General features: G+C 43.9%; 1 protein-coding gene across 1 annotated transcript; it reads right to left on the bottom strand.

Annotated features, from left to right (window-relative positions):
• Positions 1–5,056: 5,056 nt before the first annotated feature.
• On the bottom strand, positions 5,057–12,262 carry LOC132250242 (fibrous sheath-interacting protein 2-like). Its single transcript, XM_059726752.1, has 5 exons — positions 12,130–12,262; positions 10,069–10,194; positions 6,308–8,710; positions 5,754–5,829; positions 5,057–5,247 (listed from the first exon to the last, which is right to left on the bottom strand). Exons 2-5 carry the CDS (start codon positions 10,129–10,131, stop codon positions 5,108–5,110), a joined length of 2,682 nt encoding a protein of 893 aa, XP_059582735.1. The 5' UTR covers positions 10,132–10,194; positions 12,130–12,262; the 3' UTR covers positions 5,057–5,107.
• Positions 12,263–13,270: the final 1,008 nt, after the last annotated feature.

Consider the following 13,270-nt stretch of genomic DNA (forward strand, 5'->3'; position numbering starts at 1 on the left):
CCTTGGGTGAATTTGATATCTTTTATTAGACCAACCCAAATGGTTGGAGAATAGTTATTAAGCAAGCTTTCGGGTTCAAAAACCCTTCGTCAGGCTAAGGACACTGCAGCAGTTGCTGCGTGCTCTTCCTGGATGGAATGAAAAGTAAAGAAGCCAGGGGCTGGGCTGGGCTGGGGAGTCAGTTGCCAGGCAGATTGTAATGTATCAAAAATCCAATGTCTATGTTTAGTCCCTGATCTCTAATATCCAGCAGGTTGATGAAATGGAGCTCATAGTCTCGTCTCTGGGAAGTGTTGTGTAAGTTTCCCTTGAGGATCAGGACTGAGAGATTGGAGAGAGAGTGGCCCTCCTGTGAGAAATGGGCCCCCACCGGTAATTGGGTGTTTCTGTCTTTGATGGATTTCCGGTGTGCGTTCATTCTGGTGCGCAGTTGTTGTCTGGTCTCTCCTACATATCTTCCATCAGGGCATTTGGTGCATTGGATGAGGTATACTACATTCCTGGAGGTGCAGCTGTAAGATCCTGGGATGCTGATGGCTCTGTTGTGGGGTGTAGTGATAGTGGAGGTGGTGGAGATGTGGGGGCAGGTTTTGCATTTCTTGTCATGGCACGGTCTGGATCCTTTTGGTGTGTTCTGGGGCTGAGGAAGTTTGCTTCTGGTGATGAGGTTGGTGAGGTTCGGTGCTTATCTGAAGACTAGGATGCGTGGCTCTGGGAAGATTTTTTTAAGAATAGGGTCTTTTTCTAATATGGGTTGCAAGTTTTTGAGGATTTTCCATACAGGTTCAAGGGATGGGTGATAGGTCATAGCCAGCGGTGTGCGATTTGTGGGTGTTTTTCTTCTGTACTGCAGCAGTTCTTCACGTGGTATCCAGGTGGCTCTTTCAAACGTGCGATCTACCTCTCTGGAGGAGTGTCCTTGCTGGGTGAAAGCCTTTTTAAGATTGGTGAGGTGGCAATCCCGGGTGTTCTCTACAGTACAGATGCGGTGGTATCTGAGGGCTTGGCTGTATATCACAGCTTTTTTGGCGTGTTTCGGGTGATTGCTGGTTCTGTGCAGATATGTGTTTTGGTCTGTGGGTTTCTTGTATACTGTGGTCTGTATTTTACCCTTCTGGATACTGATCATTGTGTCTAAAAAGGGGATGTTGGTGCTGGAGTATTCTAAAGAAAGTCGGATGGAGGGATGGTGACTGTTGAACTTCTGGTGGAACTCAATTAGAGATTCCCAGTTCTCACTCCAAATGATGAAGATGTCATCGATATATCGTAAATACAGCAAGGGTTTGATGGTGCAGTTCTTGAGGAAGTCTTCTTCCAGGTGGCTCATAAAAAGGTTGGCATACTGTGGGGCCATTTTAGTGCCCATAGCTGTTCCCATCATCTGGAAGAAGTGTTGATTATTAAAAGTGAAATTGTTGTGTGTGAGGGTGAAGTGTATAAGCTCAGTGATATCTTTGGGTCTGTATTCTGGGTTGTAATCTTGTTCCTGTAGATATGTAAGGCAGGCATGGATGCCATCCTGGTGTGGGATGTTGGTGTATAGGCTGGTAATGTCCATGGTGGCTAGGAGTGTGTTGCTGGGAAGGTGGTCTGTGTTTTTAAGTTTCCGTAGCAGGTCTGTGGTGTCTTGGACAAAACTTGCTCTGTGGGTGACAAGCGGTTTTAGGGTGGATTCAACAAAACCTGATATTTCTTCAGTTAGGGTCCCATGGTTGGATATGATAGGTCTGCCAGGGTTCCCTTGTTTGTGGATTTTAGGGAGCATGTAAAAAGTCCCCGGGTTAGGTAGTGGGGGGATCAAGGTCTGTAGTTTTTCTTGTAATCTCGGTGGAAATGATTTGATGGTATTGTTGAGTTTTTTGGTGAAAAGGGGAGTAGGATCTTCTTGTAGTTCTTTGTAGTAGGTGGTGTCAGAGAGCTGTCTGTTGGCTTCCTTTATGTAATCCTCACGGTTTAGGATGACTATGGCTCCTCCTTTATCTGCTGGTTTTATTACTATTTGGTGGTTAGATCTTAGAGATTCTATGGCCTTTTTCTCTGGTAGAGAGAGGTTGTTGTGGTGGCGTGTGTTGCTGATTAATGTAGCTATATCGCTCATTTATAATTGATCGAGTATAACCATTCTGGGGTATTTTTGGTGAAAATGGGGTATCAAGCCTTGGTTCAGAAACCAATCTCCCATTTATAAAATTGTTTTTTTATGAGAAAATTGGTTCCAAGTTACAACGTTTCAACTTAAGACACGGTTTTCAGGAACCAAGTGTGTCATAAGTCTGAGGACTGCCTGTATAGATAAAAGCTAGCAAAAGAAGTAAATGAGATGGAAGACTACATGCGTGTAAGGGAATGGTTAAAGACTCCTCAGACAAAGGTCTCCTTTGGTACGCTGCTTTCTCTGCAGAGAGAGTTAAAGGGCTCTGAAGTGAATTGAGACTTAGAATTGAGGCTGGGTGAGGGTTGTCTCCACCAAATTTCTGGATATGTGGGAACCGTGGAACTCCACACTGGACCCGATTAAATGCGTAATGTCTGAGATGGGTATGGATATACCAGCCCTACTCAATGCTAAGTTGGGGTCTGACACTTAAAATCTATTCTAGTATCTGTCTTGCACCTGCATGCCTTGAGCAACCGAAAGTCCTGCAGCCAACAACAAGGGGTTAGAGACTAAATAAAAATGTTCCGAGAATGTTTTATAATGGACTTGCTTATAAAGGTAGGCAGCCTACACATATGGGATACTACCGACCCTTCCTATAATGTATGTAAAATACTGGGAATACAACTGTAATATATAGCACATGGCGTAATTGCATACATTTGCAAACTGTGTACTATTTTTCAGTTTGTTTGGCACCCAGAGGTGCCAAAGGTCACACAAAAGAATGGTATGACTATCTGAATACTGACAGGTGTTTTATATTACAAGTAAGATGAAGATACCTTCTGGAATGCAAGAACCACACTGAACTATTTTCATCTATGCAGAAAGAGTAAACAACATCTCTCACTCTGTACCTGATTGGAAAAAAGAAAAAGCTTTAATTTGAATTTGAACTTCCAGTCTGTTTTTGGTGTCCAAATTAATATTTTGAAGTCTATTTAGGTTCCAATGTAGCTGTGTTTGCTCAGTTCAGAGAAGTATATGAAATGGTTGGTACAAGAAAAATAAATCAATAAATAAAAAGGCAAGGGTTTTTTTAAATATCTGTACTTAGCCTAAAGGACCACATGATAAACCTTGTGTGTGTTACCTTTATACAGCAAAATGGATACTGCCTTGCATAAGAATAAACCATTTAAGGGGCATGATCTGTTGCGCTCAGTGGGTGCCATTATGTTTGGCACTATAGAATCCATTTCTTTATAGTAATATTTCTTTTTTTTTAATGGATCATATTTTGCTTATGTATGTAGGTTTATAGTGCCATATAAATGAGTTATAAGTACAGGCAAAATTCAGTTGGGCAACTTTGAAAATTTCTCTCAAATGACTTAAAGAAATCAAGGGTTACACATTCCAGGAAGCGAGAGGTTTTTGGTGATATTGTTTGTTGGACTAACAGTAGAACTGGAAGAGGTATTAGATAAGCTTTTGGTCAAGTACCACCATTTCTCAGGTAACTGTCATCAGCATGTGCATGACCATAGAATCTGTCTGCATTACTCTTGTAAGCTTGGCAGCTACCCAGGAGCAGGGAGATAAATGAATTAACAAATTCTCTTCCTTGAGCTGTGATAGCACAGATATTAATGACCAAGTGGTAAACAAGTATTTAGAAGAAACTACTCTTTTGGCCCTTTTTCATTAATAAACATTTGAGGGAATGTTTTTTTGGGGTTTTTTTAGTGTCTGAGCTAACATTAGAAACATTTAAAAAATGAATAAAGTTTAAAAATAAAAATGGATAAGACAAATTAGAGTAGCCAGAGCAAGTAGAAGGAGAACAGCAAGTGTAGAAACATTCCAATCACAGGCACCTCTGCTTACTTCACTAAAGCAGTTTTGTCTGACAAGCAGTGCTTTACTGACAGGTTTTCTGACTTTGGAAATTCATGCACAGGAGCCATAGAAAATCTAAAAATACTGCAAAGCTGCAAATTCATCTTTGGCCAGTAGGTGATGGCAGCTCACCAGCAAGCCTATAATGAGTTAGGGCTACAGGAAACTGGTTGAACACATGCCCTACTGTTCTCATTTGCAAAGTGCTTATTGCCAGGGGAAGGAAAAAGCTTGGGGCTTGAGGGGAGAAGGCAGAAATGGGAGAAGCCTTTGGGGTTAAATTTGGGGGACAAAGTAGCAGCAAGGACAAGGGAGTGACTGAGAATGGAAAGGTAGAAGGGGAAAATGTAGTGTTAAGATAGACTACATCAAATACAAGAACTGTACAGTGATAAAAATGATATAAAAGCATGGAAGGTAACTTAAGATTTTGTATTAGAATGAGAGTCTGAAGCTGGGTCTGTGCAGCTTTATGATATGCGATGGAAAAAGAAGTGCAGGTTTATGGAGTTGGCACAAGCATGGAAATGCATGAGCAAGTCCTTTTCCATAGCGTTTCATTCCCATTCTCAGTTTTCACTAAACACTGTTTTTTTGTTGATAATCTTTGAGTCCACTACCACTACGGGAAGCTCTCTGTAACTATCTCTTTATAAGAAGAGTGTATGCTAAGGCAGATTTTATTTTCTTGGCAGTTAATCACTCTAGGGTTACTATATTTCCAGGATCAAAACAGAGGACACCTATGGGGAGTGGGGTGGGGGGAGGGGGTAGCTGGTGGCGGGGAGAGGAGAAGAGGGGGAAGAGTATATATATATATATATATATATATATATATATATGTATATATGGGGGGGGTCAGTGATATGCCTGTACCCAGCCTCTGCCCTTCACTCCTAAGCCCCTGCCCCCCGCCCTGCCAGTGCCTCTCACTCCTGATCCACAGCCCCCTGCTTCCCCCAGCACTGCCTTCTCTGTCTGCCCTCTTTGTTGAGTTTAACTACATGAGAATGAAGTTGCAAATAATCACAGAATACAATTATCAGACCACATTTTTTCATGACTTTATTTATATTTTTTTCTGTTTTTTCCAAAACAACATTAACGTGTAGGTGTAATTTCTGGTGATACTTCCCGAAGGTTCCTGCGGTGTAGTAGGCAACTTGAAAGAAAACACCGTACTCTGGATAGAGCATTTGGAACCCTCATAAAAAATGAAGACACTTTTTTTGGAGCAGCTGCTGTGGAGAAAAGAGAGCAGTCACTTAATATAGAAAAATAAAGCGTGGGTGTGCAAAGGTCATTTAGTCCAATGTCCTTTCTCAAGAAACAAGCCTCTCCTGTGGACAGGATTTGATTTGGTACAGGGAAACACATTTGGATTTCTAATCCAGTCTTGTTATCACTCAGTCATTGCACTTAGCCAAAAATGGAGTCTACAAGCAGAGGGAATAAGCCATGCGTGCTATGAAGGTGCGTGTTAGGGTGGGGCACTGATAACCAGGTTGACTGGATCCTCTGCTGTGGCCGAGCTCTGCAGGATGTTGTATCTGAAGGTCAGGACTTAACTATCTCTTTCCAGCAGTGTTACATGTGAGGTGATAGGTAGGGCAGAAATGATGGTCTCTGGCTAGGTCAATGAATGTGGATTCAGGAGGCCTAGAGTCACTTCCTGCCTTAGCTACAGACTTCCTTGTGACCTTGAGTACATCACCTGACTTAGCCAGTGTCACTTCCTCATGCATACCTGTATCAACATCCATGTCTTCTGGTGTGGGAGATCTTTGTTCATTCTGGCTAGCGCCTGCAGCCAGCGTTTCCAACTGTTCCGTGGAAAGAGTAAAAAAAAAAAGAGTTAAGAAGGACTCTGTTTGATCTGTGCTCCTCAACATTACACCGCCACAGAATGAGGGACAGGCAGTGGTGGTGGGGCTGTCCTCCCAGCCACGGTTCCTGGTGGTGCCATGAATGGCCAGGTGAAGCCCGAGTCCATGTGTGGAACGAGGGCCCCTTGTGTCCTACCTTCTGAAGTCAAGGGTGGAGCAGTCTTGCATACAGGAGCCTCAGCTCAGCCCCTCCCCTGCCTCCTCTGCTTTCCCGAAATCCCAGCTAGCAAGGGTCCTCCACACTGAAGGCCCACTGCAGGCACTCTACGAGATGGCCTACCACCTCTATAAGAGCATTCAGCATTCATAGTAAATGGGCTTTCAATGCAATATGATCATCTTAACAAAAGATCCAGTTACAAGCAAGATGGCATTCACAAAACAGGATTGCCTCAGCCTTATTCTTTCTACTTACCTCCCCTGGTCTAACGGACACTTGGGAAAGGACCATGTCGGCAATTCTGCCTGGGTTCATTGCACTTCGGCTTGGTGTTGCTGGATTGTCACCACCAGCCTGTAAAAAGGGGCAATCAGAGAGTTCCTCAATTATTACTATAGCCATTTCTTGAGGAAAAAATAAATCGAAACCTGTTATGTCATCATGAAGTTCTTGCTCAGATCCAGATATTTGTAACATATTCCTGGAAACAGAAAGAACAACTTCATTAACTGCGTCTTCACGCTCTGGAGGTAAATGTTCATTTGTAGCTGCCACAAGGCTGATTTTATGTTTGGACAGGCCTTGTTCCATGGCCTCTTTAAGGTCCTCAACAATTTCATTCACTTTGGATCGTGATAAATGTCTTCTGGAATTTGGGCTTGTGCCATCAATTGAACTTAAGACTTTTGCAAGGAATCGACTTAATATTTCTTCCACAAATGTCACGGGTACCACAAGAATAGGTGGGTTTATAGGTGGCTTTGGCATTTTCTCTATCGTGCCAAAATCAGCAGGGAATTTCTCAACAATCCTAACAGCTTCTGCTTTTGAAGTTGAAACAGGCAATGTCTCCCCCTCTGAACTGCCTTGAAATTCAGGTTTGGCAACTTCTTTTGCTATGGAAGCCGCTATCCTATTAGCTAAAATATCTGTCTTATCTGTTAGGTTTCCGCAAACAAAAATGTCAGAGTCAGAATGGTCTCCAGTGCTTGTGGAAGCCAAATGGAATATGTCTCCCATAGCCGGCCTGTCTTCAGTGCCTAAAAATTCTCTTTCATTGATATGTTTGTTCATGTTCATCTGGTGTTGTGACAGGACTACTTGCAAAGCATGCAGTATTTTCCTAGTTGCTCCATTCAGTAACAAAATCTTTTCTCTGTCCAAATCGGGAAAGGGAAAGAGGGAAGAAAGTGTTGACATAAGGTTTGCTTCTAGTTTTTCTATGATGAGGGGAGCTATCTTACTAAGATATGATGATAAACTGTTTGGGTGATGCAAAGGCTCAGTAACATTTGTTAGTGTAACTTTTTCAGCAATCTCGTCAGCTCCAGCACAGTGGTGAAGCAGTAATTCTTCAGAAAGAGAGTTCTGCAGTGGATGTCCAGAAACCTCTTGGATGACCAAGTCACAGAGAGCTTCAGAAATAACCATGCACCCATTTCTTAGACAGTTCTGCATATTTAATCTAGACTGAAACTGTGTCAAAAGCTTATTATAGACTGCATCAGCAATTCTTTGAATCGTGTCCTCCGCCCTGGAATGCGGCTGTTCAGTATGCAGGCTGGAAGAGTTCTCATCTTCAGAGATTTTTGCCATGACTTTACTGATTATCTTCATGTGAATTAAGTCAAATTCTGCAAAATCCATTTTATTTTCTGTAGAGGAAGATGTGCTGGCGGTGGCAGGGAGAGTGTTAGATAAAAGCCTGCTGATTAGATCTTCCAAAAATTTGTGGCATACCCCCAGAACAGATGGTGTGGGACTTTGGCCTCGGGCGTTACTTTTGGTAGGATCTTCTAAAAGCTTTTCAGCATCAATTTCTCCAGGTTCTGGAGGGTTATACGGAACTGAAGAGGGTGCCTTTGCTTTTTCCTCTTGGTAACCAGTAATTTTTCTCTTCATCAAACCACCAAAGCTCTCTGCTGGCACACTGTTGTTGTTTTGCATGTCTGCGTAAACTGAGACTTGGGAAGCTCTTTCTTGCATAAGGTCAGAAAAACTGGAAAGAATAATTTTGGCCGTCAATGTGTCTATGTCAGGGGAGAGACCCTGGTCTTCAGAAGGCTGCAGGTTTGTGGCCTGACATATGGAAAGCTTATTTAGGATTGAATCAGCTCCAGCTGTGCTGATACATGAGGGATTGCTTCCAGGGATTGGAATGTCCTGAATATGTGGGTTTTGTGATAGGACTATTTTGCTTATTAGTTCATCATATATCTCTTTAAAAAAAGCATCAGCATAAATACTGGTTGGTGACTGCAGTGTTTGAGGCTCAGCTGTGCATGTTGCCAGGGGCTTGCTGAAATCTCCCTGCATTGCTACTTCCTCTTTGGGAAATACCTTTCTGAATGATGGAAAAAAAGGCTTTCTTGCAAGGTGCCTTCTTGTTGGAGACTGGCTAGGTGCCTGTTGAGAAAACAGTTGGATTATTTTCCTTCTCCTCCCTCTCCTCATACATCCCGGTGATCTGCTGGGTGTTCTGTTTCTGTCTGTGAAGACAAAGTTTTTGGCATTGCCCTCATCATCTCCCCTGTCTCTCTCTGCGATTTTTCTTCCTTCATATTGAATTATTGCTGGATATATTATGTCTGTTACCTCAGACACAAACCACGTCATTATTTTTGTAATTTCATTGGTTATGTCTTTGGTCTTGTTTTTCTGTAGCAGGAACAAATGAGAAGGGACAATAAATGTGTTAATTAATTCCTCCATTCTCCCTTCTGTACATGGCAACAGCTGTCTAATGGGTGCGATTCAAACTTTTAGGATAAACAATAACAGCCCCCCCATGAAAAGTGACATGTATCACCAGAGCCGTTTGGATAGGGCGGGATATAAAACTTACGGAATAAATATAGGAAATAAAGAAACAGCCAGTTTGGGAAAGTCAGTGAAGGACAAACTAGGATATAGGTTGCTTCTCCTTGAGTTTGTTTCTGAAGGGCCAAAGTGCAGTCTGAAGACCACGGAAGAAAATTCTGCCCATCTTGAAGCCCAAGAGGGGTTTGTTACTGATTTTAGCAGGGCCAGGATTCCTCCACATGAGCATAGAGATGATCTATTTTTGCCAGTTTACCCTATTACAAGTGTCAGGGGGGCTAGAAGTTGGATATATGTTTGGACTTACTCTGTGCAAAGGACCCTGTGTCCAGAGACTCTGCCACATTGGGACTGTCTCACTTGTTTCCAAAAAGAATGTGAAAGATTGTGTAGAACAGTGCCATTTGGTGACTCTTGCACAATAATACACGTCATGGCAGGGTGCACTTTATCTTTCATTTGTGGCATCATCAGCTTCCACTTTTGATGTCTCCCCATGCCCTGACTTCTTACCCAAGAGGATAATCTTTTCTTGTTTGTGCCTTTTTAGCAATTGGCGTAAATCTAGGCTGCTGATTACCTGACATGAAAAACAGTACATTCCTAGGATAGTCCTAAATGTTGAGTGTAAACTGCTTGCAAGTCTAGGATCTGTGTCCCAGACTCTGCTATAAAAAAACAATTCAGGGGGTGAATAAGGGTAAAAAGCTTGGCCCTACTGAATTAAATGGGAGTTTTGACATTGGCTTTGGTGTAGCCACAGTTTTGCCTAAGGTACATAACCGTTTTAATGGAAAGACAGTGAAAAGACAGATACAACAGTGGAGACAACCCCTGGAGATCAGGACCTTGATCAGGACTGTGAGAACTCTGCTCATCAAATTAAAAAACTGACAGGGTCCAGTTTCCTTCTGTGTTGTACCCTGATCCTACAAACATTGATGCAAGTGGCTACGAAACAATCACGGGAGAAGTCCTATTGAGCTCCCTGGGATCACAGACATTTTTGAAGTAAAGCATGAGCATGTTGTTAGATTGGGGCTGTAGTCATCACCTTCTTTATGAAATTCCAAATAGAACTGCCAGCAAAACCATTGATTACTATTGACTCTAGCCATTTACCGATTTACCTCTAGCCATTTACCGATTTACTGATGACCTATGTATATAAATTGTATTGTGGCTTTGTTTCTAACCTTCATTGCTTTAGGAAGCGTATGTTGTTTCCTTTTGCTCTGTCGCTTTCTTTGTCCGTCCATCCGATATGTCGTCTAAGAAGCTAATGAGTTTTTTGTATTCCGTGGAAAACCTGGCAAAATCTCCTGAGAAACATGTAAACAGTTGGTTAATATCACTTCTGGTGCAATCAATTTTTCTTTCACCTCCTCCTTTCCCTGGGTTTCTTTTTGCTAAAGCAATGGTAGCATTTTTTAACAAATTCCAAGAAGTTGCTAATACCATTTGTGAGCTATAGCTTGGAGGCTTGCAAACTGTTTCAGTGGAGTGTATTGCTGATGAATGAACACAGGCCACATCCTGTCTTTTTGAAGGCACAATGAAAGTGGAAGGATGCACCTTTCCTTTATGAGCCAGGAAGGGGACCATGCTCAGTATCTCTCTTTTCTGTGAGATGTTCTAAGTCACCTTCTCCACACATTTTATAGTAAGGTGCTGGGATGCTTAGCAAGGAGCCAAGAATGAGGAAATATGGAACCGAGACAAGGCCAAGTTGGAGGGGACCCAAAAAGAGTTGAGGCTTGTTGGAGAGAGAAAATGGGCACAAGGCTCTGGGTCACTAGAGTGCACCTCTGTCCAGATCCTGGGATAGACCTGAATATCCACGAGTCTACCCCACTCTTCTGCTGCCAGCAAATTTCTGTGAGCCCTATTTGTAGAGTGTGCCCCTTCTCCCTCTACCTCCCCCTCACCGTTCCCCTCTCTCCCTCTCCCTGTCCCTTTCCTCCCTCCCCCCTACACTGGTGGACAGAGAGATAGACAACCCATTGTTGCTGTCAGTTCCCGAATCAACTTCAATGGCAGAACCCACTCCTAATTTCTGTCGAGTGCCACTTTTTGCCCCCTTTTCTCCTTGCCATGTACTGATGCTTGGCCCTTATTTGCTGCCTTCCCTTTTTCTTGCTTAATGCAGAGGGGCTTAGAGACAAAGAGTTTTCTTTCTTGAATGTGGAGTCATGGCTCTTTGGCCAGATGATGAACTATTTTCCTAGGATTCTCCATTTCTGTTTGTATTTTTTGTAATGTTTTCCTCCTATCAGTTGCGTTTCGCATTATCTTCAACTTGGGGGGATTAGATGATTAGAAACACTGATTATGTGATGTGATGTCATGGCCATATAATTACAGGCTTAAGCTCTCCTCTGTGACAGCATGGAATGTAATTGGATCACAATCACCTTGCGCTAAGCAACCACCTGGCCATTGTGTCCTAGCATCAAATGCTCTGCTCCATGATTGGCTATGTCTGGCTCATTTGAATAAAAGCCATATCTTTCCTCCCAGTAGGGTTGGAGTATTGTTGTAGCCATGAAGGTCTGGGCAATATGCTAGGATCAAGGTGATTTTAGGGATCTCTTTTCTTGGACCAAGCATATAGGTGGGAAAGAATTCCCCACTTCAGTGTTGATTTTTCTGTCACGTTTTTCTCCCAGTCACAGTCTTTTTGCGTAGTTAGAGAAGTTTCTGGGCACCAGGTGCCCTTCTTCTGTGCCCTTGTCTAACATCACTCCCAAATTTTACGCCTGGCCCAATAAAAGACACCTCCTTTGCTTGATCCCCAGTGGATGAGACTTGGAGCAGCCCCTTTGTTTGCAGTGCAGCAGCACCCAAGTCAGAGTGACAGACAGCTGGAGAGACAGAGCGAGCTGCAGGGGAATATGGGGATCAAAGCTCCCTGCCCATCAAAAGGGGACAACTCAGGTATTTTGTCCTGAGCCCAAACATTCCTGGGGGCCTGAACTGGCTGAGATTTGGCAGAGCTCATAACTGGCTTTTACACCAAAGTTACTTGCTAGGGCCCTGTGACCTGGGCCTAAATTACAGACTGTGACTGAGAAGGGCCACAACCCTGAACTCATGAACCATGAGGAAGTATTGGGGACCAGGCAGAGAGAGGAGCCCAACTGCACCACTTGGCCCAAACCTGAGAGTTTCTGGGGGTTGCACCTGTGTGGCGGGAGGGATACACAGATAAGAGAGGTGGCCCTGGGACCAGAAATAGGAATCAGATTCTCCCTTACCTGTAGGAGCTTCAGCCAGAGAGACCTGCCACCATAAAGGTGTGTTCTGGTCTGAGCCTCTGGCCTGGGGTTCTGGAATTTATCCTGCAGGCTGATATCAGCCCTCTATGAGGTCACTGTCTCTCTGGCCCAATGCCTGATATCCTACCAATGCCCCTCTATGACCTCACTGTCTGCCCCACCCTCCCCACCCAGCCGGGCTCATCCCCTACCTATAGCCGCCCCTCCACTATATAGTCTAGCAAATCCTGTGTGCCATCCCTGACAGTGCCCAGTGCTCAGTGCCAGAGACTGGAGAGAATGGTACAAGAGAACCCCATCCTGGACAGTGGGGGGACTAGTCTGGGCAGAGAGGGGACAGTTCTGCCAAAGTGCATGTAGTGAGTGCAATCTGCCCAGCAGTGCGAGTGACAAAAACCAAGGGTGTTTATATACATGCTCTGGGAGTGTGGGAGGGCGGTGCTTTAGTTAGAGTGGCTCTGAGAGCCATCATGTGCATCAGTGTCCCCATGTTAAAAAATGGCAGTGGGGGCACTTCAACTACAGCTCACTGAAAGCTTTAGTTAAAGCACCCCTGACAGCATTTTTCAGCACAGGGACACTGATACACGTGACACTGGAGTCTGCTGGAGTAATTACCATGCTCCAGCAAACTCAAGTCTGCTTCCACACACTGTAATTACAGTGTGTCAGAGCAGCCTTGCTGTATGTTAGGGGTTTTCAATAAAGGGTACGTGTACCCCTGGGGGTACTTGGGATGGCTTCAGGGGGTATTCAGCAGTGGGCGCCGCCACTGCCACTCTGCCAATTCAACATGGGGGTGGGGGAAAGCCCCTCATCCTGAATTTGAGTACCAGATGGAGAGGCAGACAGTTGCTGCAGCTCCAGTTCTGGTCCAAACCCCAGCCCCAACCCTGGCTCAAGGTTGGAGCCATGGCTGCTTCCCCCCACACTGAAACCTGCCCCTGAGTGTTGGGGGATCATTTTATATTCAAAGTTGTCTTGGATTTGGGTAAATACAGTAATCTTGGTCTATCAACTTCAAATATTAAACATGAGAACTAAAATGTGCATTGGAAAGAAACACCTAAGTCAAATGGCCGCTGGCTGTCCACTGCCCCAAAAAAGATGGGGACACACT

The sequence above is a fragment of the Alligator mississippiensis genome, chromosome 4, assembly GCF_030867095.1.
Source record: "Alligator mississippiensis isolate rAllMis1 chromosome 4, rAllMis1, whole genome shotgun sequence".
Classification (NCBI taxonomy): domain Eukaryota; kingdom Metazoa; phylum Chordata; order Crocodylia; family Alligatoridae; genus Alligator; species Alligator mississippiensis.

Bases quoted from the DNA above. Each gene is read 5' to 3' on its own strand.
- LOC132250242 (XM_059726752.1), bottom strand. From the start codon at position 10,131: ATGGACGGACAAAGAAAGCGACAGAGCAAAAGGAAACAACATACGCTT. The intron at 5,830-6,307 runs GTAAGTAGAAAG...TCCACGGAACAG, and splicing joins TGTCCGTTAGACCAGGGGAG to TTGGAAACGCTGGCTGCAGG. The intron at 5,248-5,753 runs GTATGCATGAGG...TTTTCTCCACAG, and splicing joins AGACATGGATGTTGATACAG to CAGCTGCTCCAAAAAAAGTG.